The sequence below is a fragment of the Lutjanus erythropterus genome, chromosome 7 (genome assembly GCF_056507025.1).
Source record: "Lutjanus erythropterus isolate fLutEry1 chromosome 7, fLutEry1.hap2, whole genome shotgun sequence".
NCBI classification, from domain to species: Eukaryota; Metazoa; Chordata; class Actinopteri; order Lutjaniformes; family Lutjanidae; genus Lutjanus; species Lutjanus erythropterus.
Window position 1 is genome coordinate 42,414,324 of NC_139323.1, and position 22,650 is coordinate 42,436,973.

General features: G+C 39.9%; 1 protein-coding gene across 1 annotated transcript; it reads right to left on the reverse strand.

The window, feature by feature from the left end:
- Positions 1-19,117: 19,117 nt before the first annotated feature.
- Positions 19,118-21,716, reverse strand: LOC146324486 (growth arrest and DNA damage-inducible protein GADD45 beta-like). Its single transcript, XM_084723850.1, has 4 exons — positions 21,464-21,716; positions 21,036-21,137; positions 20,684-20,906; positions 19,118-19,765 (listed from the first exon to the last, which is right to left on the reverse strand). The coding sequence occupies exons 1-4, from the start codon at positions 21,505-21,507 to the stop codon at positions 19,652-19,654; spliced, it is 483 nt and encodes a 160-aa protein (XP_084579976.1). The 5' UTR covers positions 21,508-21,716; the 3' UTR covers positions 19,118-19,651.
- Positions 21,717-22,650: the final 934 nt, after the last annotated feature.

Genomic DNA, 22,650 nt, shown 5'->3' on the forward strand with positions numbered 1-22,650 from the left:
TATGTTTTGAGCTTTTTGTGCCTTTATTTTGTAGTAAAGCTGAAGACAGACAGGAAATGGGGGATGATGTGCTGCAGAGGACTCCTCCAGCTGAACTACAGGAGCATCGCAGTTTTTTCAGACTGTAAACAATAATTAATAACATAAATATAATCAGAGTCTTCATAAGTTTACAGACGTTTAAATGAAATGGACTCAGAAATCCGTCCCTCTGGAGGTTTTCTGTGAGGATATGAGCAGTTCAGTATCTGGTGTAAGTGTTTGTTAAAATGATTCCTTTTGTTTCTGTCGGGGGGCGGGGGGGCCGAGGGTTGTGCTGTGGTCGGAGCCCCTCCCTCTGCAGGGCGAGGCCAGTGGCGATGGTGGTTTGGTGGTTTGGTGGTTTGGGGTGTGAGGAGGGTCTCCAGGAGCTGCTGCTGCAGGAGGAGGGACAGGGTGGGGGTCCTGTGGTGGTCGGGGGTCTTTTATCGTCTATTTTTGTCTCATGTCCCCCCACAAAGTGTCCAACCAACAGAGAAAAGGAGGGGCTCAGTGAGGGACAACTGTGGTCACAGTACATTTATCCAAGCACTGTGCTTTTATACTTCTACATCTCAGAGGTAAATATTCTTCTTTTTACTCCATTACATTTGTAGTTTTTAGCCATGATGCCACAAACATGTGATGATCTTATAGACCAGGGGTCGGCCATGTTTTTTTGTTTTGTTTTTTTACATTTAAATTTTCATTTATTATTGTTGAAGGTCTGAGGTTTTCCTTTAAACTGTAAAAAGTTGAGAAAATTCATCATTTCAAGAGCGTCTCGAGATTTTTAAATTTTATTAAGTTTTAATACTTAAGAGTTTAATTTACTTTTCTTCTTCCAATAAAATCGAACCTGGAGAAACCACCAAAATTGAAACAGCTGAAACATATACTTCACTTCAGTGAGGTTACTCTACAACTTCTGAACTAGCACTTTTTTTTATGTTTATAAAACTCAAAGATTCAAGTTCAACTTAAAGAAGAAAAGCTTTTTCACAACTTTAAGACTTTGAGTTCAAAACTCAAACAATCTATTGAAGTAAATTGCCTTGAAATTTTGAGTTTCCTTTTTATAGTGTCTACCAAAAAACTAAAATGTGCATCACAGCCTTTGTCTTCGTCTAAATTGTGCAGGTTTCTAGTCTTGAGTCTCCCTCAGCTCGCTCTGGATGCCAAATCCAAGAAAAGAAGTCAAACTGCAGCTCAGCTTCTCACCTCTTTAATCCTCCTCAGGAAATAAATGGTTCAGAGTTATTTCACTGTTAACAAACATCCAAATAAGGTTTATAAACACTTTACAAACTAATTATAAACAAAGTGTGATGTTTCTGAAAGGTTTATTGGTCAATAGAAAAAACTGAATGTGGTAAATAAAATGTTAAAATGAGTCCAACAACAAACAAACATCAAGATTTAAGATGAAGAGAGGCAGCGAGTTTAATGTTAATGTTTAATTCACTGTGAACTGAACGTTAATTAATCGTGTTTATTATAAAGAGTTTAGATACAAAGTCCTCGATATAATCAGTATAATTATTAAAGATAACAGATATATATATATATATATATACATATATGACTAATATACAAAGATGCATAATATCAAACATAAAAATACAAGTACAAGAAAACTGAACCAAACACAAAAAAAATATGGTAACAAGAATTTTCTCCTCTTCCTCCTCTTCTTCTTCTTCTGTTTTCTTTCTCCTGACAAACTCTTTCCTTCCTGTTTGAATCGTCCTGTAAACATGTTTGTTGTGTTGATGTAAACAAACTGAGACGCTCTGATTGGTGGGGGAGGGGCGGCAGTGAGGGGCCCCCGCTGTAAAGACATTAGTCTCACTGCAGGGGCCCTCAGGTAACATTAGCATTAGCATCAGAGTCATGTGATCATGTGACCGACTGCAGCTCCGTTTGTTTTAACGTCCTCGTTTCCTTCATTCATATTAACGCCTGACTGCAGAAAACTCATCAATACCTTTTGATTTACTGTGATCAGCTGACCCACCTCAGGGGGCCAATCAGAGAGCAGCTTTTAGAAATAAAAAAAGAAACAAAACAAACTGATTTTTATTGTTTTTTAAAATAGTTTCATCAGAATTATTCTTGTTTTCATCAATTTAACTTTTTCCTTGTGGCCAGAGATGACTATCAACATAAAGTCCTTTATGTAGCCATGTTTTTTTTAATCATAATACTGAATTTGTTTTGATTCACATAAAATGTGTCAGTATGTCTGTCATTTATTATCATTTCATCATCAGTTTTCAGAAGTCAAGGCTGTGTGCAGTGGTTTGTAAACTACACTGTGCTTCGTCTCCACATAACATGCAACGTGCATTTTGCATAATATGGTACCTTTAAATGACAAAATATATCTTCCTCTTCTTTTTTTATTTTCTCTTATGCCTGACACTAATACTCTTCTGTAGAAAAGTAACTTGGACTATTACATTACAGTGATGTGTTACAGTAAAAATGTATGTGATGTGGTGAAAGTAAACAGTGGCATAAGTAAGTACATGTACCTCAAAAGTAAGAGTAAATGTACTCAGTTACAAAAAAAAATACAAAGGTTAACCAAAATGATCAGATAGAGTCTCTCTCTCTCTGTGTGTGTGTGTGTGTGTGTGTGTGTGTGTGTGTGTGTGTGTGTGTGTGTGTGTGTGTGTGTGTGTGTGTGTCCGGAAGCTCATGAGAGCAGGATGTAGTTTAACATGAAGGACTTCCTGTTGCTGAGGACAGCGACCAATCAGGAAGCAGCATTGGATTTCCATTAACAGCATTAACTGATTCTACTGAAGTGACGACTGATGTCGGAGGAAAAACTGTTTTTTTTTCTTCTGTTCTGAGTTTAGTTGAGATGATTTATTATTTTCACACAAACTGAGAACATGAGAACCGATGAAACAGTCAAAGTCGAGACGTGCAGTTTGTGCAGTCATGAGCTTTTATTTTGGAGGATGAGCTGAGAGACAAACCATCTGCTGAGAGCTCAACACACACACACACACACACACACACACACACACACACACACTCTCTCTCTCTCTCTCTTATCTCCTTGTCAGTGAGGATACTGACGTGATGAATTCTCTTTAAGTGTGTTCAGATAACTCTTCTTAAACAGATGTCTGTGCACTTCAGCTGTTAGTTTGAGTGTTTTTCAATTAACAAGATTGTGACAGGATTAATTTTTCACCATTTTCTGATATTTTCTGGAACAAACAACAAATTAATGAATGCAGAAAAAATCACCTGATTAATCAAAGGAACTCCTGAACCCTAAAACCAGGTCTGAATCCCCCTCAAACAGATCTGACAGTCTGTTTTTAATTAGGTTCTTATAACCCTGCATATAGACGCCATAATTCACAAAAATACTCTAAAAATAGTGTTTGTACAAGTACAGAATATTTTAGAGTAAAAGTACAGATGTGAGTGTTATGAGATGTTATAGGAGTGTTATTACTGATGCAATAATGTGTAATAATCATTTTAATGTCAGAGCTGATGATTCATCAGTGAAACTTATTGACTGAATCTGAATCTTATTTGCATATTTTCTGCAGAAACACAAACAGCTGGAGGGTTCAGGTGGAGGGGGGGCGTCCCTGACGTGGTCCCGGTCTCAGGTTTTTGTCCCTTAAGTGGTCCCAGTCTCAGGTTTTTGTCCCTGAAGTGGTCCCAGTCTCAGGTTTTTGTCCCTTAAGTGGTTCTGGTCTCAGGTTTTTGTCCCTGCAGCATTCTGGGAAAAACCCATCAACAACAACTGAGTTTTGTAAAATGAAGAGAAAAGACTGAAACTGACAGCGAGTGAAGTTTTACAGGCTGCAGGATTTTCAGGTACTTGTAGTTAATTTTATAATATCTTATATTTTTACACCTGGACTTTCCACCAGATTTATCTGACAGTTAATTTTACAGAGTGAGATTATTAAATCATAATGTATTTTTACAGATTAATCCTCTCAGCAGTTTATAAAGTCTTTAAAATGAATTTCATCTTTAGCAACTGCAACATTAAAGTGATGAACAGATGAATGTATCATTAATTATACAATAATATCTTATGTATGATTCTGAACTGAGTCATTCTGCATAATTAGTACTTTTACTTTTAGAACTTTTAATATATTTTGATGCCAATTTTGCACTTTTAGTTAAGTAAGATTCTAAATGCAGTATTTTCACTTGACACAGAGTATTTCTACACTGTGGAAATCTCATCTTTAAAAGTTTTTTTCCAGTTTTTCCAGGTTTTTTCCAGTTTTTTCCAGGCCCATCCCTGCAGTCAGTTGGTCAGTGCAGGTCTGAGTCCTCAGAGTCGCTGTGCTTTGTGGTCTGGAGGAGAAACAGAAGCTGGAGGGACGCAGGGAGGGAGGGGACGTTTGGTTTGAGATCAAAGTGTGGTTTGGGTGGGTGGGGTTAGGCTGGTGGTGGGTGGGGGGGGTTACCTCAGCACATGGTCTGTAATTGTGGGCTCGTGAACACAGAGAGAATGGAGCCTCTGTGATGGTGTTTAGATGATCTCTGATTGGTTAAAGACAGAAAAGTCAGATGAGGAGAAAAGAGAAGAAAGTGGTTTTTCTTCTTCTTCTTCTTTTAACCATTTAAACTCCCCAGAAACTTTTCATCCTAAAGTCCTCAAATATAAAAAAAACAGATAAATTTATCCTCAAAGATCTGCTGTTTCTAAATAAAATCCAAGTGAATTCAAACTAAAATCCCACAGCTTCAATCTTTAAAAGGATTTTCTCATTTTAAAGGATTTTTTTTAAGTTTATTATGTTGAGACTCATTTAATTTACCCAAAGTTCATTAAATGACTGTTGATCAAATTCACACGTAATAACTTCCTTTTTAAAGTTGATTTAGTTCAAATCAAAATCAGATGAAAGATATTCAGTTTCTTTATTGTTTATAAAGAACCTGACCTTTTAATAAACCCTCCATCAAGACACTTTTCTGAAACAAAGTCAGCTTCTTTCAGGTATTTTTTGAAATCAAGTTTCATGTTTTGTCCTCACGTCGTCTCCTGTCTTGTTCAATACGAGCTAAAATTCTGCAGAGAATCATGTGAATATAAAACAGCATCATCTGCATAAAACAGACGTTATCATTCAGAGTTCAGCTACTGTTATTATTTATATATATTTAAGAACAAAGAACCAACAATAGAACATTGTGGTTCTCCCATGTTCACTAAAATATACTGATGTTCTTGTCTTGAAAATTCTTGAAGGACATGAAGACTGATAATAGTTATTATTGCTTTATATTTTTCATCAGTTTATATTTTTATTTCATTGTAAAGTTTTGTTTTCAGTTCAGTTTAGTTTCCAGAGTTGCTTTTCTAGTTTCTGTTTAGTTTTGTTGTTTAAAAATGTCTAGTTTTAATAGTTTCAGTGATAGTTTTATTATTATTGTCTGGGTTAGTAAATAATAATGTTTCATTTAGTTTTCATTTTTTTATTACATCTTTATTTGTATATCAGTTAACCTAAATGTTTTTTTGTTTTTTTTACACAGTTTTAATTTTTAGTTTAATTTTAGAGCTCTATGTCCTCGATTAGAATGATCTCAGTCTTATTTTCATTTGTTTTCAGAAAATAATCTTTCAGACCCGTTTATAGACATAAATGTGTGAGATGGTTTTCAGAGTTTGTGTCTCAATAAAACAAACTGAATCCTGCAGAAAATGTTAAAGTTTCCTACTTTTACATTTAAACATTTCATGTTCTGAAATGGTTAAAATCAAAGTTTTCTGCTTCAGTTTGACCCATTTCTCTGAGTGAAACACACACACACACACACACACACACACACACACACACACACACACACACACACACACACACACACAGTGGCCTCAGCTCTGTGGTTTGGCTCCTGAACACGGTGGAGAGTCGGGGGAGGAGAGGGGAGGGCTGGAGGGTTATTCTGCGGCAGGACGGGCGGGGAGACGCCCAGCTCAGTAAATTTAGTCTCAGCCGGGATAAAAATAACTGCCGTCGTCCAGAAGAGATATTTATAGTTCAGACAGAGAAGAAAAAAGCTCCCTGTTCTCTGAGAGACTCTCTGACACGAAGCTTTAAAAGACTTTCTGTGTTTTTCTCTTTTCTTTGCTGTTTGTTTTTTCTCAGTTTTTGTCATTTATGAATAAAAATTAGTCTCACTTTACTTTATCCTCCAATATCCTTTATATTCAGTATATAGTCATGTAATAAACACATTATAACATGGTTATAAGCAGATATTAAAAGTTTTTATTAATGTTCACTTTTTGTCTGTACTTTATATCATTATATTTGTGTTTTAATATATTATCAGTCATTATCTGTTTATACAGCAGCTTCTACTTTTGTTAGATGTTTTAACAAATAAACACTTATAACTACATTATAGTCTGTTATAAACCTTTTCACATGATTGTATACCACTTACACCATTTCCTTAAAACTGTTACCAAAATACATACAGTAGCTTCACTTGGCTGCTTTTGGGATAATTTTGGGATAATTTTACTATTTTCATGGCTGTTCTTGTGTATTTCCTCTGTGTGTTCTGTGTAAAGAACTTTGGATCAACTGTGTTGATAAATAAAGTCGACTATTTTAAATACAGACATAAATAAAACAGAACAGTTAATCAACAAGAAAAGTGTAATTTAAGTAAAAAAAAAAAATACACATTTCTTTCATCACAGGAGCTGCTTCACATCCAAAGTCTTAAAGTCTCAAAAAAAAAACCCAGAATGCATTGCAGACGGAGCCTCCAGGTTTGTGGCTTCACTTTTATTTTGGTTTTGGAAAATCTGCAGGGCGAGCCGGAGCAGAAGGGGGACGGAGGAACCCGTCTCTGCTGCAGGGCGGAGGTGGAACGTCTGCAGCCACGTTTACTGACTGGAACAGCTGACGGATCAGAGTCCTCAACAACTACAGCTCCCATCATGCTTTGAGATGAACCTGCTGCTCCTCCACCTACAGACACACTCAGACCACAGTCTGACAGCGGGAGGCGTGATGTCTGCTGTCCTGTTACCATGGCAACAAACAACAGCGCAGCATCCTGCGTTTATTACCTGCAGGACAGACACACCTGATGTGAGGTCAGATATGATCCATAAAAAGTTTTACAGCCGCAGGTCGACAACGAAACGCTGAACAGGAAGTAGTGAAGGTGAGAGGAAGGTGTCTGATTGGCTGCTGCTGTTGGACTTATTTGACCCTCTCACCTGGTCTGTAATGAAATCCACCTGTCCACACGCTCACCTGTGAACTGATCCAGACTCTTGTTGTCCCCTGAGACCAGACATCTGGTCTGCAAGTCCCAACAAGTCTCAAGTCAGGTACAAGTCAAGACTGACAGGTCAGCTCGAGTCCGCAGGTCGAGACAGTCATGTAGTCGTGTTAGCACCTCTGTGAGGCCGAGTACTTGATTTCAGATCAGTACTTTTACTCATTCTTAAGTATGCATTACACTATGTAATTTACTCAGTTACTTTTTAAATGCCTGATTTCACAGCAGCTTTTCTAAAAACAAATGTGATGCACGTTCTGATGTCTTCAGGCATTTTTCTTCTTCTTTTTAGTACTTAAATAAATAAATAAATAAAAAAACATAAATGATTAAACACTGAGTTGGTTCATTGAGACCGACATGTATGACACTTGTGTTGGGAGCCTCTATTATTGGTGGAATTCACAGGACTATGATGATTGGTCAAATTTGCAGAAAGGTTGCAGTGATTAGACAAAAACTGAAAAAAAAAAAAAAAAAAGATTGGTTGAATTTGCACGAAAAATCAGCATCACAGCTTCCTGAAGGGACTGATTAAAAAGTAACTAATACTCTGAGTAGTTTTTGAGATGAATACTTTGTACATTTATTTAAATATTGTAATTGAGTAATATATGTTACAGTACAGCGTGTTCATCGCAGTCCATCTGATGTGAGGCTTCTGAAAGTCAAACACTGAAACACAGACAGGAAACAAAGAGGGGAGAGAGAGAAAGTCATCTCATGGTTTTACTTCCAGTAAATAGACCCCCAACACACACACAGGAAGTGGTGTGTGTGTGTGTGTGTGTGTGTGTGTGTGTGTGTGTGTGTGTGTGTGTGTGTGTGTGCGTGTGTGTGTGTGTGTGTGTGTTCATGTTGCAATCAGAGAACAGAGTGATGAAACATGTGAACATTCAGCAGGTCGACATTCAAACACAACATGAAGTCAACAGTCACCTGTTTCTCTCCTGAACTCAAACACACCGTTTCATTTAAACTGCAGGAAAACAGACACGAACTACTTTTACAAGTCAACAAGTCAACACCAACAGGTCAACACCAACAGGTCAACACCAACAGGTCAACAAATCAACAGGTCAGCACCAACAAGTCAACACCAACAGGTCAACACCAACAGGTCAACACCAACAGGTCAACAAATCAACAGGTCAGCACCAACAAGTCAACACCAACAGGTCAACAAGTCAACACCAACAGGTCAACACCAACAGGTCAACACCAACAAGTCAACAAGTCAACACCAACAGGTCAACACCAACAAGTCAACACCAACAAGTCAACAAGTCAACACCAACAGGTCAACACCAACAAGTCAACAAGTCAACACCAACAGGTCAACACCAACAGGTCTCAAGTCAAGTCCTAACCTAAAGAAGTCAAATTGTTGTTTTCCTAAACAACGAGGTCTGCAACCTGCAACTCCTCTCCAGAGGCTCCCTGTGACATCTGCAAAACAAATTATATGGAACGAATAACTTTTGTAACATTTTAATTTTCATTTATCTTTGTTGTAGGTCTGTGAAAAAGTTGAGGAAGGCAACAAACTGCAACAGATTTGAGTTTTGAGTTCAACTCAAACTGTTAAGTTTTGAGAAAGTTTTACAGACTACTGATCTTCTGTTGAGATAATTTACTTTTCATCTTTTGATAAACTTTCCCCCCAAAACTCTTTGAGTTTTAGGGGGGGGGGGGGGGGGGTGTATTCAAGAAATTACAGAGTAAATTCATTGAAGTGAAAGTGAATTATGGTTAAAATTTATAAATTTCAATTAAAAGTATTTCATTTTCAGGCACCAAAGTCATGATAAATCAGGTTCACAGCTCACTGTTACCACTGTTTTAAATACATTTTTTTGTTTCTAAAACTCAAAGATTTAAGTTCATCTAAAAACCTTTTAAAAATTTAAGCAGCAAACAGGTTCTTCCATTTACAGGAAGTCTTCTTCCTTTTCAGTATCACTCTCTGCAAACCAACCAAACTCCATTCACAAAATCACTCATTTTCTCTCAAAGAATACAGGAGTTGTTGGTCTGCTGCTGCCTCCGTTTGTTTGTTTGTTTGTGTTGTTGTGTGACTTTGATGAATCTGAACTGATCCTTTAAAACACAGAAGTCACACATTATCACCAACACGCTAACAGATGGAGGCAGCAGCAGACCAACAACTCCTGTATTCTTTGAGAGAAAATTTGTGATTTTGGTAATAGAGTTTGGTTGGTTTGTAGAGAGTGATCTTTGTCTTATATAGCAGTGGTGGTGAAAACATTCTAAACATAGCGTGCACTGATTCTCCCTGTTGTTAGCTAAGGTTAGCTTTGGTTTGGGTTCAGAAAACGTGGCACTTTTGAGTCATTATTGTCTCGTACTTGTCTGGTAACTTTCCTGAACTTTAACCAAGACAACCAGAAAATCATTATGTTTTAAATATCCGTTTATAAAAAAAAAAAAACAGGATTCAGCAGGTAGCCTTTCTTCTCTTTCTCTCTCAACTCAAAGATTCAACTTTATCTAAATAAGAAAAGTGAATTAAAATATATTGGTATAAAGATTATAGATTAGTTTTAAACTTTATTTCAGAGTTTGAGTTGGGCTCAAAACTCAAAAATCTATTGCAGTATGTTGCCTTGAAATGATTTATTCTGTTCTGTTCTTTACAGTGTAAAATGAGTCTTACATTTGCCAAAATATGTTTCTTATACATCAAATTTTAAAAAACGTTTGTCTGCAACATGAAACTGTGAATTCACTGACATCTGTGTGTGTGTTTGTGTCTCTGCTGCAGCATCTGAGCCACTGAGGTCAAAGGTCAAAGTTTAACCAGCATCAGTCCAACAATATGTCTACTGTGATGATGACATCACACAGCGGCAGCCAATAGACACGTGAGGAGTGAGAGAGTGAAGGTCAACAGTGTGGAGTCAACAACAGGAGCTGTTTTTATTCAGAGCTGCAGAGATCAACTCAAGTGTTTGACATAAGTACAACTTTTGAACATATGTGTTATCAATTATTTGTTCAGTCCATAATATGTTGATTATTTTCTCAATTAATCGATTAATTAATCCTGTCATAATCTGGAAAAAGTAGGTCCAAACATGTGGACAGGGCAAGTCTTTCTTCTAACGATTATTTACGTTACTGATCAATCTATCGATTATTTTCTCCACTAATCGATTAGGTGTTTGGTCCATGAAGTATCAGAACAGTGGAGCCGTGGCTGTCACAGGATCACAGCGTTACACTGAGCTGACAGGACGCAGCCGGACGAGGGAAGACGACTCAAACTCAAACTCGATGGATGAAATTTACCAGACGTCAAATTTTTAATGTGAAGATGTCGGCCAGATTATCGTTCATTAAAATGCACCACAGAATTACTTCCTGGGTGTATACATGTAAATACCTGTATATGTTGTTTTATTTTACTTTATAGTCTGTTTTATTTTATTTTACTGTATTTTATTTTTCTGTTCTATTCTACTCTGAATGTAATTTATTTTCTGTGTTATGTATGTAAATAAATTACCTTGAGACATAATGAACAGTCTGAAGAACAGAAACAGATTAATTCAACAAATAAAAATGATGAACACGAGGGATTTTAGCTGTGTGAATGTGTTGCCTTTAATAACCTGATATCAGTGTCAGAAATCTGATTATTTCTGCTCTGCTGCTCGATGTGTTTGTGTGATGCTGCAGCGATCTCTGCCTTTCACAGCGAGCTTCATCCTTCATTTGTTTTTACCTCTGACTGTCCTCTCCTCCTCCTCCTCCTCCTCCTCCTCCTCCTCCTCCTCCTCCTCCTCCTCCTGTGTGACTGACTCATCTCCGTTGGTCCTGAAGCAGCCTTACATGGTCAGTGACGCGGCAGCAGGATCTCCCTACGTAGCGACCACGACTCCGGGCTCCCACCAGCTGCTCGGCCCAATGCTCCAATCGTCGGGCTCGGTCTGTTTCCACGGTGACGTGACGCAGGGCCGAGAGCAGGCGGGAAGGCCTCCTCCTCCTCCTCGCTGGTTGTGGACGCTGCAGCTGAACAGAAATAACTGTGACACGAATTCCTCCTGAGCGTCCAAAAATAAGGCTGCTATTCCTGAGAATCAGCGTGATCTACATCTGAAAACACACTGAATACACACACTGAACACACTCCGAGGGTCGTCACAAAGCACGGAGGAAACAAGTGCTCACATCATCGCCATCGCCATTTACAAACCAGCAAACAGGTTCTTCCACTTACAGGAACATGTCTTCTTATAGGCCAAATGTGCCTCTCTGCAAACTAACCAAACTCCATTCACGAAATCACTCATTTTAGCTCACAGAACACAGGAGTTGTTGGTCTGCTGCTGCCTCCATCTGTTAGTTAGTTTGTCTTATTGTGTGACTTCAGTGAATCTGAACTAACCTAAGTCACAAAAAAACACATATAAACTAACAGATGGAGACAGAAGCAGACCAACAACTCCTGTGTTCTGTGAGCTAAAATGAGTGATTTTGTCAATGGAGTTTGGTTAGTTTGTAGAGAGTGACCTTTGTTTTATGTAACAGTAGTTTCCTCTCAGAAAAGTCTGTCTGACACAAAGGTTAAGAGGTGAAAATATTCTAAATATGGTGTACACTGATTCTCCCTGTTGCTAGCTGACATTAGCTTTAGTTTGAGTTTAGAAAACATGGTGGTTTTGGGTCATTATTATCTCGTAAATCAAGTCACTGTTGATCTTTTTAATATTTAACCACCATCTTTCCTGAACTTCAAGCAGGAGCTGAAACACAACAAGAAAATCATCATAGTCACTTAAAAATGTATATTTCACATTTCTTATTGTAAGCACTAAAAGAACAAATTTCCTTGTTTTTTTGGGGGGGACTTTGGTCACATGATAACAGGTAACAGGTAAGTGGAAGAAATGAATATTTAAAAAAAAAACTTTTGCATTAACGTATCAGAAGTTCTTCATCAGGAATGACAAAGTTTCTCTTAGATCTTCACACTCCCTGTTTGATGAAAACTATTACCTTGGGTGTGTGTGTGTGTGTGTGTGTGTGTGTGTGTGTGTGTGTGTGTGTGAGGTGTGTGAGGCGTTCAGGGCAGGTCGGTACATTCCTTCCATTGGATCAGAGTCATTTCTGTCTGTCAGGTTTTAAAAGTCATGTGACCTTGGCTCTGACGTCACTGACGTCCATGTTTCTGCAGCGCTGATGTCAGATCAGTGTGCAGTTGGGGTGTGAGCTGTTTATCTTCAGCAGGTTCAAATCCTCGCTCTTCATGTTTATATTGTGTCACCATGGCAACCATCTTTTACAGTAGCTTTAAGGACGCAGCTCCAACAGCTGCTGACATTAATTGCATGTTTCTGATATATGCACCTCTGTATGGGTTTGTTTACAGAGAATACAACATTAAATGAAGAATGCAGGATTGTGCACATCACTGCAGAGCAACACGCTGAGATACGCCACGAGAGCTAAAGCTAAATATTAGAAGCTTATTTTAAGCTAATGGGACATAGACACTAAGCTAACGGGATATAGAAGCTAACTCTAAACTAACATGAAAGCTAAATATAAGATATCCAAAAGCATTTTTTTTTTACCTAATAGAACATCGAAGCTAACTTTGAACTAAAATGAAAGCTAAATGCTAACAGGACATAGAAACTATCTTTAAATTAACCTGAAACTGAATGCTAAATGCTAACAGGATGTAGAAGCTAACTTTAAACAACGCGCTGAGCGTGCACTTCTCTTATTTTTCTAGCTGCTTTTGGACACACATAAAAAAAAACTTTTCAGTGCAGGTAGTCACACCAGTCATCTCTTCGTCAAGGGGCACACCTTTAGCAATGCGTCTCTGTCTGATTGGCCACTAAATTAAGGCCATGGTCACATGAACATGAATTCAGGGGGAGTGTTTTGTTGAGGCTGTGACTCCGCCTTCTTAAAGTTCATCAAAGTTTAACCTGACATGAGGAAAGGACACAAATTTGCTTGCGTGTGTCCGCACCTTATCTGTGCTTACTGTCTCCATGGCAACACCTGGTGCATAATCTTGCATAACTACATTATGCATGTCCTCAAATGAAACTGTCAAGCTCGTGTTACGACAGGGGAAGTCATGCGTGACATGATATGCTTGACATTCAAGTTGTGAGATCTCTGCTGCAGAGAGACAGCAACGCGAACGCCAAAACCGCTGGCGATTAGAAATCACTGAGGGTAACAATTTTATTACATTTATTTGAGACCAACAAAAGAAATAGCAAGCTAGCGACCACATAAATGCAATGCAGAAAATGCACAGGCATGAAAAGATGACATAAAACTTATGAGGAAAAATTCAATACAAATAAAATTACAATATATTAAATAAGTCATTTTTGCCACTAGGGGTCTCTGCAACATTAAAACATGACAAGAGGACATCGTGAAGCAGTGTGGGACCATGGGAGTTGTTGTCTTTATCGTAAATATCTACCTAAATACCTGCACTGCTCCTCCCTCAGGCAGAAATAGCAACTAACGTCAGATTTCTCTGGTTTGACCATCGCTGGAAACATTCAGATTTACTGTTTTTAGACATTTGAACCCAGAAATGTTACATATTATAGCTTTAACTTAGTTTCCATGGAAAAATGAACTCTTCCTCTACATGTTTAGTTCAACTGTTGTGCAAATACAATGAAGCATGATGTTGGCAGGACTGTTTTAAAATTGTACAGCTGAATGTTGAAAGTTTAAAAAAATCTGCAAGATCCAGCAGCTTCCTGTCACCTGTCAAGCATTTTCTAAACTGCACATCACCTGAAGGTGTGAAGAGAGAAAAAAGTCCAGAGCTGCAGACGAAACAGAAACCTGACGGCTTCAACCCTTCAGCTCTGTTTCTGAGTCGAGCTGTCAGAGGACTCGTGGCCCCGTCCACGCCGGCAGGAACGGGCCCGCTGCCAAAGCAAACAGGCCTGTGGCGTCAGCGGAGCGGCGGAGTCCCCGTTACAACAGGATGTGACATCAGGATGTGACATCACAGGCCGGGGGCCACAGGCTGTTTGAGCAGAGTTGGCTGCAGAGCTTCAGTTTACGGCTCAGCAGGTCTCACACAAACACACAGCTGGAAGGACTCAGTGTTCTCCAAGTGTCTCTGCAGAAATATTTCACAGCCACACTGTTCAAAGAAAAACACCACAGGAGCAAAAAATAACCTTCAAAGGTCAGGAACACAAGAATGAGGCTGAGGGAACCAATAACATGCTGTTCTCTGCTGTTCTGCTCTCTTCAGAGAGGAACAAAATACTTACGTCCTGCCATAAAGATGATGTACATGTTGTTAGCATCCAGCCACAGAGCTAAGGCTAACCGGAAAGCTACATAGCAGGGGGACACAGAAGCTAACTTTAAGCTAACATGAAAGCTAAATATAAAATATCAGAATTTAGAAGCCAACTTTAAGCAAACTGGACACCAAGCCATAGATGCTAGCTTTAAGCTAAGTGAGCACAGACACTAACTCTGAACTAACATGAAAGCTAAATATAAAGTATTAAAATATTGTATCTTAGATGCTAACTTTAAGCTAACTGGACATTGAAGCTAATTGTAAAGTAACATGAAAGCTAAATATAAGATATCATAACTTAGAAGCTACCTTTAAGCCAACGGGACATAGGAGCTATCTTTAAACTAACCTATAAGCTAAATGCAAAATGCTAACAGAACATAGAAGCTAACTTTAAGCTACCCTAAGAGCTAAATACAAAATAAATGTTAACAAGTTATAGAAGCTTACTTTAGGCCAACTGGACATAGAATCGAACTCTCAACTGACATGAAAGCTAAATATAGAACTTAAATGCTATCATAACTTAGAAGCTACCTATAAGCTAATAGGACATAGAAGCTATCTCTAAACTAACCTAAAAGCTAAATGCAAAATGCTAACAGGACATAGAAGACTTTAAGGGAACTGAGCATAGAAGCTAACACTGAACTAAAACGAAAGCTAAATATAAAATATCAGAATTTAGAAGCTAACTTTAAGTTAACGGTACATAGAAACTAACCAAATGCAACCATTCAACTTGATTTAACCAAAAGAATCAAATCCTGATCGTGAGTTAGCTTAGCATAATCAAACATCTCCCTCTCATTATAAACTGTATGAATATTACTAACCATGAAACACAGATTTCTCCATGTGGCACAAAAAAAAAACAAAACACATTTACAAAGATTTATCTTTGAACCTCAAAACTGTAGTTTTTTGGAAGTTATGCTAGCTTGTGATGCTACAGTAACGTCCTGATTGGACAAAGTCTTTACTAGCAGAGACACTTGTGAAGTTTTAAAGGTGAAATCTGGTTCTGGTTCGTTTGAAACTAGTTAACATTAAGAACTCAGGAGAGATTTTATGAAGAGCTGCTGCAGCTCACTGAGCTCAGACTGAAACGTTCCTTTTGTTCCTCTCTGCTCCTTCAGTCAATAAACCCTCCACACCCCCACATTACAGGTGAGTTCCACCTGTCCTTTCAGTGCAGTTTCACTGCAGACTTTCTGCTTTTATTCTCTAACAAAAGGAGAAACATGCTGAGCTCTGAGGACCTGATGTGACCTGCAGCAACTCTTTACTAACATGTGAGAAGCATCGTTAAATTATCTTCCACCTCTGCCTCGTTACCTGAGCTCACCTGATCTCATTTATCTAACACTCAAATACAGACGTTCCTATTTTTATCTGTCCTGTGAATAAAACAAACCGAGCATCACAGTTCAGCCTTTTTCTTTAATAAATCTCACATAAAAAGAATATTTCTCCTCAGGTTTGTGTTTAATCTTTGTGTCTTTGTATGATAAAACACAGGTGTGCTCTGTTTGATGTTATTGTAACATTCTGGGATGTTTTCATCTTTGAATATTCGTGTTGGACCTCAGAGGAATTACTCACAATGAAGCCAATAAAAGTCAAAGTTGAGTCAATGAAAGTGACTCATTTTTATCTTGTTGTTCCAAAGTTACAGATTTGTTCAGCAGATAGAGTTCACATGAACAACACACACACACACACACACACACACACACACACACACACACACACACACACACACACACACACACACACACACAGTTTCACTTTAGCTTCACCACCAGCTCACTGGAACCACCAGTGCTAACTCTGAGCTAGTTACACCTGGAAGGTGGACTCTAAGCTAGCAGGACCAAGAAGCTAATCTATACTGACATGACTTGGAAGCTAACTTCCTTTTAACTACATGTTCACATACGCATCCCAACGCATCCATACGCTTCATGGCTGCCTCACATATCCTGTGTCCATTTGTAGCGATGGTTGTGCGCGTCCTCTGAAATTAATGCTATGCATATACGAATGCAAATGCATGTAATAACAACAAGTATATGTCCGGCCTAACAGGGCAGAGGACCCAGCTGACAAAAATGTGTCACTTTGGAAGGCTTCACTATTGCGTTAGCTTAGCTTAGCACAAAGACTGGAAGCAGGGGGAAACTGTTAGCCTCCAGGTTTTTGGAGCAAAGCAACAACACTAGTGCAGGATAACAAACTGTCTTCATCCCAGCTCTGAACACACACACACACACACACACACACACACACACACACACACTGTAGATGTCACCATGGAAACCGAGATGGTGTGAAGATCTCTGCCAACACACTCGTCATGTGACCTGCAGCAACCACAGTCAGACTCTGATTTTCTGCCTCCAGGCAGCCAGTGCAGAGATGTTTAAACTGAGGTTCTATACAAGGTTCTACTGGATCTCCTGTTCCTGCAGCTTAAGTTTGAACAGGTTCTACTGACACAGACAGAAACCCTCAGAGCTGCAGTGATCTGATCGATCAGTTCACAGAGTTACATACGGTGCAGGACGACACCGGACGACCTGAGGAGCCTGAAACTGTGAGAACAACAGAGTTTAACTGAAGGAGGTTCTGCTCGATCAAATGATTCCAATTACAGAAGATCTGACAAACGTATCTACACTGAAGGAGAACAATAAAGGGCCGAGGGTTGATCTCTGTGGTACTCTGAGTGTGAAACACGTTCTGTGAATCTGGTTCCCTGAACTCTGACAGAGGGTGAGTCCTGTTCTTACTGGGGGCCTGAGGGTCTCTGGGGAGGTCAGGGTGTATTAACAGGTTCTGTGACTGACTTTTTAGGGTCTTTTAACAACAAATGAAGGATTTGGGGTTTTTTCAGAAGAGTTTCAGTATCAGGTGTTGAAGCTGCAGGAGGTTTAGGGGCTTCTCTCTGACAGACTTTGATGGAAACTAGAAGATCGATGAAGAGTTTCAGACATTCAGTGTCAGACGTACGTTTCATTCAGCGTGTCGCTGTTATTGACATTGATAGGTTACTAAGAATATTTTTTTATTCTATAGAATATCTGTTAGAAACCCTGCTGTGAAATCAGGGATCTGTGGCCACAACAATCCTAAAAAAAAGTCTGTGAAATCCTGCAGGGACTGATTATTCACTATTCTTTTTGCATTTATATTTTTTATTTTGTCACAAGTCCTGAAAAGAACAGAAGGTTTGTCATTGCTATCAACATTTGTCACCACTCTGTGCATTTTTCCTTTGAGGAACAGCCTCCAGCTGCACATGATTCTGTTAAAGCCTTTTTGTTGAGGTTAGAAAACTCAGAACAAAGTGCTGTTCTGTTCTGCCTGGAGCAAGTTGCCTTTGATTTTAATAAATAATTTTTAAAAATTGCAACTGTCTTTTGCAACAAAACCTAAAAGCATCACAACATGCACTGCAATTTTTTAGAAATGTTTCTGTGAATTTAGGTCACAACAATCAAAGACATGTTCAAAGTGCCTTCATCAGTTTTCACCATCTCTACACTCTGGAACTAATTTTAAAATGTATCTTTATCATTGGTAAACTCTGTGAGACGTAAAATGAAGGATTTCGAGAAGCTTTTGACTGAACCTAGAATGCTAACTCTAAGCTAACAAGACCTGGGAGCTAATCAACGCTAACTGGACATAACAGTTAAATGTAAGCTAGCCTGAAATCCTGGAGGGACTGACTTCTCTGTGCCAGTTTTAGTTTGAAATAGCAGCAACAGTGAAAAAACATTCTGTTTCTTTGTTGTCTCAGGATAAATATTCTCTGTATGACTTGAAATGTATTGACGGCTTATTTTTGCACACGTGCACGTTCTCAGGACTGTCACCTGAAAATAGCTGCGATGTCATTTGAACACTGAACCAGAGTTTGGTGGCTCCTCATGTGCAGCTTCTGTTCTGCCAGACTGATGTTTCCTCCTCAGATTGTTTCATCTGATGGATTTTTTGTTTGTATGTGGCAGAGCTGAGCTGAGACGCTGCGTTTAAGTCAAATCTGATCCCACTGAGTGTAAAAACCAACAACACATGAATCTTATGTTTTTATCTTATTCTAAATTCAGAGGTGTAATTCGTCAAATGAAGAAGTTTGAGTCACATTAAACAGAAAAACAGATTAAGCTAATATTTTGCACATGTGACCTATTTCATATTATTTATCTGGTGTGATGCAGCTTTTTACCTTCATCTGAGAAAAATGTCTCCTCAGGGACACAAATGAAGGAACCTTAAATCTTAAACTTTGAAAGTTGCTTAAACTTTCATTTTTATTTATTGAAAAACCACTTAGATTTTGTTTTAGACATTTAATGCCTCTAAAAGTTTAATTTTACACCCTGAAAACCCCTTAAAGTTACATTTTCTATCTTCATGAATGAAACAGTCAGAGATCAATCATTTCTTATCAATAATTTATTGATCAGTAAACAGGTGTGTTGACATATATTAACTCTGTAGTTAAATAAACAGCTCATGTCACAGAGTGACTCCATCACATCATTAATAACAGGAAATGATAAAAAAAAAACATGATGTCACGTGACCTGTGAGGTCACCTCAGTTCAGATGTGAGCAGCTCAACACTTCACTTGAGTCATGTGACCTCCAGCTGCTGTCAGTCAGTCACATGATCCTCATTCAAACTCTCTGCAGCTGCAGGACGTCCGTCCTCCTGCACACTCCAGTCCTCCTCCTCCTCCTCCTCCTCTACCAGAAGTCCAGTCTGGGCTTTTCAGAACCCGTCCGGCGCCGGCGGCGTCCGACACGCCCCCCAACCCCCCACCCAGTCGGGCAGCAGGAAGTTCTCTGGCTCGGCTTCCGGCCCTCTCTCAACTCAAACGCCGTTCTTCCTCTCAGCAGGCGGCAGTTTGGACTCGTTCTCACCGCTTTCGTCGCAGCGGTCTGACTCGGTTCTGTTTGGTCTCGATCCGCTCAGCGATCCTGCAGCTGCAGGCACGGAACCCACTGGTTCCTGCAGCGACTCTCCTCGCAGAAGCTGCTGACGGTCTGCAAGGAGGGGCACTGCAGCGGCTGCACGGGGGGGTTCTGTTAGAGAACACAGAGGAGAACATGGTCAGAGAACATGTCATTCATTTATTTATGATGTAATAACGTGTTTGTTTGATGTTAAAGTGGATATTTTCTGAGTTTTCAGTTTGTTTTCTGAGATTGGGGATCGTTTGGATTTGGATCCATTTTGGTTCTCGATTCCGATTCTTTGAGTCTGAAATGCTGTTTGCTACATAACAATGTTACCGGCGGAAACACTGAGCTAAGCTAATGTTAGCTAGCTGAGCTTAGTGACAGAAAGCGTTTAATTAAAACTTTGCATGAGTGAAATATTAGCCAGCTAATGTTAGCTTAGCTCAATGTTTGGTTTAGATTCTTGAATCCAGTTCTTTGACTATGAAACACTAATTGCTATGTACAACTGTTACTAAGCTAAGCTGCTGTTAACTAGCTAACCATAGCAACGTGTGTAATTAAAAATTTGTACAACTGAAATTTGTGCAGGAAGTGAAAAGCAGGACTGAAATTAAAATCTTAATTATTCCTCTAAAATTGTATTTCCAGGCACCAAAATGATGAGAAACCTCTTCTTCTTCTTGACTTTCTAAAACTCAAACATACAAGTTTATCTATTTATGATCTCAGCTGAAGATTACAGGATGAAATTTAGCCTCTTGGACAACAAGTGCAAAAAAAAATTGAACTGTTTCAACTATTTTTTACAGTGTTACTTGGTGACATCACTATGTAACATATTTACATATAGTACAGCTAGTTTGGAGCAGACACACATGGACAGACTCATATTTCTACTTTTGAGATCATTTCTATAAATCTCTTACATAATGATGATGATGATGATGATGATGATGATGATGATGAGTTTACATGGTTATTGTCTATAATAAAAGCAGGTCTGACGCATCTCTAATCGGGGTCGGTCTGTGGACGTACCGTGACCAGGATGCAGTGCAGGTCCCGCGGCTCGTTGCCGTTGCTGTCCTCCGGCTGCTCCTCCAGCAGCTGGCTCAGCCTCCTCACGCCGGACAGCCGCAGGATGTTGATGTCGTTGTCGCAACAGAAAGCCTGCAGCAGCGTGAAGTGGATCTGCAGCGCGATGTCGTCTTCATCCTCCTCATCGGTGGCGAGGACGCACAGGACCACGCTGTCCGGGTCCCTGCAGGAAGAAGAGGAGGAGGAGGAGGACAGAGGCGGGTTAACGTCACGTCAGCATCTCCATGCGTTACCATCAGAGGTTATGATAAAGAGAATCTGCTGCGGTTCTTCGGTGGAAACTCGTACTTACACATTCATGAGTTTGGCGGACTCGTAGACTCCCACCGTGAGACAGTCCTGCCGCTGAGCCGCGACCAGCAGCTCCTCCAGAGCCGAACTCACCGTCTCCATCCTGCAGGGACACGGAGCAGGTTAGAAAAACACTGCACGGAAAGACCTACAACCAGCAGTCTAACCCTGAGAGTACACTTCAAAGTATGATCACATGCCCCGGAGAATGTGCACCAAACGTGACTGAAACTGAAACATATGCACAGAAACACCCACAAATCTGCAAATAATGCATACTGATTATACAGAATTAAGACAGAAGTCTAAACTGTGCTGTAGGTTACGATCTGCTCTGAAATCTGGTGTAAAATGCGCTCCGACACTCGTGCAGCAGCGTGCCGGTGCGTAATTACGCATCGTTTCATCCATTAAGCGTCAGAAACTTACTTTTTCTCGGTGCTGTTGGATCCGACGACCTCTTCAAGCGTCATGTTGAAGTCAGTAAAATAATCCACCAGATCCAGGTTAAGTCTCAAATATCCACAGCGCGGAGAGGCGGCTGTCCCGTTAAATTCCCGGAATAATAAAGTCCACAGAGCGGTTAAATCCAGATCGGTAAAAGATCCGTCAGGTCCGTGAAAGTGTTCAGAGTTAGTCCGTGATGTGATGCGTGTCTGAGTGAGGAGCTCTCTGATTCTTAAACTGGACTCTCTCCTGGTTTTATACTCGAGCTCCGCTGCGGGCGGCACCCCGCCCCGCCGCGCGGCGTCTGATTGGTCCGCAGCTGTCAATAGATCCCCCGGACTCTGCGCCCATTGGCTGAGCGGCGCAAGACGCTGGTGATCCCACGTGGGTGGTTTCGGAGAATCCCCCGCTCTTTCCCCCGTCCTCCTCCCTCCTCCTCTCCTCTCAGTTTGTTTGCTGGGACTCTTTATTTTTTTCCCTCTCGGTGGAGGAATTTCCAGCTCTGCGTCCCTGATCCTGATCCAGGATCTGCGGAGTTCACCTGAATCAGAGCCGGATGACACAAAACCTCCACCCGACCCTGTCCCCACCTTACCTCCACTCAGAAACACCCGCGCATCCCCGCACAGAAGCACCGATTCTTAAAGTATACATTTGTTTAAATGGAGTTTTGTTCTTGCAGAAGCTCATAAGGGAAGCTGGAGCAGGTGATCAGCCCCGTGTCAGAGCACGCGCCAAGCAACACAGCAGTGTGTGCGTTGTGTAACTGAGTCCTGCTGCAGCTTGAGCAAGAGCAAAGTTAAAAATAAAAGACGAAAGAAGCGTGAAATTCATGTGACAGCTCAGGATTTGTGTTATTTCTCAGATGGAGTTTGGTTTGTGTCTGCAGACAGACTGCGTCTCTTCTGGAAGCTTCAGCAGCTGCAGAACAAATCTGACTGAGAAAAAACATAAAATAATAAATATGTTAACTTAAAATTTGCGTTTGCGGATTTTTAGTTGAATAAATGCTCCATTCTGTTGTATTTTTGCATGTTTGATGTGTCCACACTTCATGTTTCAGTCCCGCAGACATGATCTGATCTGTCTCCAGGCTGAAACCAGGTCTCAGACGCCCCCCAGCGTCCCCGCGGTGTCACTGCAGCAGTGAAACCTGCAGAACATGTTGG

Excerpts from the sequence above, each read along its gene's own strand:
- LOC146324486 (XM_084723850.1), bottom strand. The coding sequence starts at position 21,507 with ATGACGCTTGAAGAGGTCGTCGGATCCAACAGCACCGAGAAAAA. Across the intron at positions 21,138-21,463 it reads TCCAACAGCACCGAGAAAAA|GATGGAGACGGTGAGTTCGG; the intron begins GTAAGTTTCTGA and ends GTGTCCCTGCAG. Across the intron at positions 19,766-20,683 it reads TGCACTGCATCCTGGTCACG|AACCCCCCCGTGCAGCCGCT; the intron begins GTACGTCCACAG and ends GTTCTCTAACAG.